The sequence below is a fragment of the Papilio xuthus genome, unplaced genomic scaffold, assembly GCF_000836235.2.
Source record: "Papilio xuthus unplaced genomic scaffold, Pxut_1.1 DF828142.1, whole genome shotgun sequence".
NCBI classification, from domain to species: domain Eukaryota; kingdom Metazoa; phylum Arthropoda; class Insecta; order Lepidoptera; family Papilionidae; genus Papilio; species Papilio xuthus.
The window spans coordinates 6,282,359-6,286,350 of record NW_013530507.1 but is presented as its reverse complement, the minus strand read 5'-3'; the positions used below and the strand labels follow the sequence as shown (position 1 = coordinate 6,286,350).

Below are 3,992 nucleotides of genomic sequence, written 5' to 3'. Positions count from 1 at the left end.
TTACTATATATTTACTAGCTATCTCCCGTGACTCTGCCCGCGCGGAATTAAAAAAAGAACTTAATAAGTGGCCTATGCGTTCTTGCAGACTATGTTCTACTTCTTATTATTATTAATTCAGCTTTGAAACACTAGATCTATACACTTTAGACAGGTCTGCTTAAGTATGATTGCTTTTTAAGTTTTTTTACAGATAGCAAACGAGCAGCGGGAACACCAAAGTGTTATCGCCCATCCACATCTGCAATACCAGAGAAACCGCAGATTCGTTGCCGGCTTTTGAGATGGTGATACGCTCGGTTCTTGAAAATTCCCAACTTGAAAATTTAGCTAATACTATATGTATAAGTCTGTTCGAAAGGAGAGTAATGTTTTTATTTGAATTTTTATTTAATATGTCAATTAAAATGTGAAACCTGCAGCCTGAAAGACTGAAATTACTTTAACAGATATTATTCGGTTCGTATTTTGTCGCTGCGGTAGTCAAGTTTATTGATATTTTAAAATTTACAGGTTATTTTTGTTGAAATGACTCTTTATCGCCTTTTTTAAAAAACATATTTTGTGATTCTTAAATTAAATTAAGGTCAGATATAAATAAAAATAAATACATGAACATAAAAGAATACAAAATCCATTTATTTCGTTAACAGTGGACTATACAATTTTAAACTATAGATTAATGGCACGTCGATCCTTTGTATTACTGGTACGTCTTGTAGGGGGTGAAGAAACGTCTGTAAGGGTAGTTGTAACGATTTATAACCACCCCAGACGCGTCAGTGTATTTTCCGCGGTAGTTACCTGCAATTATAAAAAAATATTAATTTAACATCAACTCCTCTACATTTAAAGGTTTTTTCTTAAGATTTATTATAAGTTAAACTGTAAGTTTAGAGTCCACATTGTGACCTGTTATAGTCTAACCGTTGGTTTCTGAGACCAAAACATATGTACCAAGCATATCGTCATCCCTGTTATTTACTTTCCATTACCTTTGGGAGAGATAACAATATGTTTTCAACGTGGATTTTGGCCTCAGAAACTTACTGTTATTGACCTACCATCATCATAAGCCCCACTGGCTTCAGCTCTGGCGTTCTCCTGTAGTGATCTGACTATCGCAGCAGGGATGGGTGGCGGGGTGGGCAAATGCGCGCCTTGCGGCTGGAATCCATTGGAATCGGCAGTATACCTCACGCTGTACACTTGACCGTTATCCCCAACGTAAGAGTATCCACCTTGAGCTTGTATACCGTTCGCTTCAACACCGGCTTCGTCAGCTTGGATACCTGAAATAGAAATTATAATCTTATGTTAAGGATTACGGATACGTCTAATACGGTTTACGCATCGTAGGCAGGCCTCCCGCAAAATGGACCAATGAACTGGTCATGTTTGCCGGAGGCTGATTGATCATCGTGGCAATCTTTGTGGAAGGCCTTTGACCAGCTGAGAAGAAGATACGTCGAATGCTTTAAGCAGTCAACAGCTCTAAGACTTCTATTACAGTTGATGGTCGCCGTATATCAAAAATGCCGAATGAAATACTTAACAAGTTGTCCGTGTACAGGATCCTTTAGTTTAGTTTAGTTATTTTTTTAACATTGTAATACTTGACGTACTTTAATTAATTTTAATTCCCTAATTATATTTACACCATAATACATATGTCTTTAGCGAACTTAGTTATCTAAGTCCAAAATTTGAGGTTCCAATCGTATGACAGTAATCTTTAATTGTTATCAATGCTTTTAACCGACTTCCAAAATAAGGAGGTAGAGTTCTAAATTCGACTCTACTATACTTATTTTTACTATTCATTCATAGACAATTATTATTCCGTAAAGCACCAATTTAAACTTTATCTGTATACATCAATTTTGATTCACTTTACGTAAAGTCAATTTATATTTTTATTACGAATTTGAACTTAAGACCTTGCACATAGATACCTTAATCACTAGATTAGCATATTTATCTCACAAAACATGATGGTACTCTTGCGAGCGATACAAATTAAATATCAGGCAATTTACTTCAAGTTGGGTAAGATGCTTCGTTGCCTAACTTATAGTGGAACTTATAAATTGTTATTTATGAAGTTAATACTCTTAAAACGTAAACCTTTGCAACATTATTAATGTAATGTGATAGCCAATGTTAGATATAATTAAAGCATAAATTTATCACATAAAGATGGGGTTGATGAGTTATTTATTTATTATGTTTTTTTAAATATTACGGTTACATAGAAAATATTGTTAAATATCAAGTACACTGAGAAATATTTCCTCAAAAAGATAAAATATAAGTAAAGTTATTCTTATTAAGATGTTACTAATTTCGTAGTAAATCCGACAACGCAATTTTATCGAAGGAACGTTGGGTTTTTACTTACAAAAATATTCATGCACGCTTAATAGTTTACCGTGGGTTTCCGACACTTAACTCTCCATTTAAGAAAAAATATTTATTATTTAGTATTTTATCAAAGTTATTTGACAATTTTATCAGTCTGTACATACCATTCTCAGTTTCATAAGCATATCTGTATCCCTGCTCATTGACTTCGGAGTCAGACCTCAGAATTGCTGCGTTCCTTTCCAACGCAGCTCTAGGCCTGCCGTCCGGGTAGTAGCGGTACTGGGGCGACACGTACGCTGGTAGGGCGCCCGCCGCGCACACTCCTATCAACGCAGCCAAGATGATCTGGAATGTAAAAGTTGTTTTAAAATTTAGAATATAGATGGCATTGCCAACGTTTTAATGTTGAAGTTATAGTTAAAAATTGGTCTTCTTTAGTGTAGATTAATTGACGTGTTAGTGGCTCAGAAAGTGAATTTCAACACAAAAAAAAGAAAAAAAAACTTAGATGCTATATGAAACAAAAAGAGTACAGTATTAAATGTGTGAGATATAATCAGGAAACAGTAAATTCAATTTTTAAAACGAAAATCTAATGTTTTAATCGGCTTTTAATAAAACCATCTTTGTGCTACTTAAGCTAATTTAATTACTACGTCATTAAATACTAGCTGTCGCGCGCGATGCCGTCCGCTTGTAATTAAAGAAAATTATTAGCCTACGGGTTTTTTCAGACTATGCTCTACATCTATGCTGAATTTCATACAGATCCATGCCGCCGTTCTGGAGATACCCTTCTAAAAAAATCCAACCATCCAAACATTCGCATTTATAATATTATTAAGACTGGATTTTTCTGGATATTAAATAGTTTACACGTTCTATTTTTTTAAATATGAATTAAAACTTTTCAGTCATATTAACAAAACGAATAATTCCTAAATTAATATTACATTAACGACATTAACAAATTAAAAAATAAAATTAAAAACTATAATATCGCTGAATAACCGTAAGAAATAATGGAATAATTTCAAAATCGTGTAATAAACATTACAAACTAGTTCTTTGGACGTACCAATTTCATGTTGTTATCTCTTCAAATATCGATCCAACAATGTTAGTTCTGGTGCTGAGCTGAGTTTATATATGTGCCAGGATTGATACCATTTTCAAGGTCAAAGGATCAGCTCAGACCTCAAGTATAAGATGCATTGGGCGGATACTGCATATTGCATTACGAACGTTCGAACGATACGTTTAACGTATTTTAGTACCTTAACTGACTCATATAATGTTAATTTTTATTACATTTCTTCGAAATTAAATATATTTGTATTACTACAAAGGTTATTAAAAGAAACACAAACGACATCCTTGATTTTATTGAGCTATTTATTCAATCTACAAGAATTAAAATGATTATTAAAACTGTTTATACGCTGTTTTATTTTCTTTGAAGTTTTAAACAGGGTTAATCTTTCGAATAATTATATAAATACGAAATTTTCTTTTTATTTTTTTCTTACATATAAAAGACTTCAACGAATTTTTAGTCTACATCGTGTATTATTATGAACAGTTTATAGTTTTTATGAGTGTAATATACTATAATTATAACAAAA

At 32.8% G+C, this 3,992-nt stretch overlaps 1 protein-coding gene across 1 annotated transcript; it reads right to left on the bottom strand.

Annotated features, from left to right (window-relative positions):
* Positions 1–612: 612 nt before the first annotated feature.
* LOC106114315 (cuticle protein 2-like) lies at positions 613–3,506 on the bottom strand. The gene is made up of 4 exons (XM_013307467.1): positions 3,446–3,506; positions 2,529–2,712; positions 1,065–1,292; positions 613–804 (listed from the first exon to the last, which is right to left on the bottom strand). Exons 1-4 carry the CDS (start codon positions 3,452–3,454, stop codon positions 704–706), a joined length of 522 nt encoding a protein of 173 aa, XP_013162921.1. The 5' UTR covers positions 3,455–3,506; the 3' UTR covers positions 613–703.
* Between the last annotated feature and the right edge of the window lie 486 nt (positions 3,507–3,992).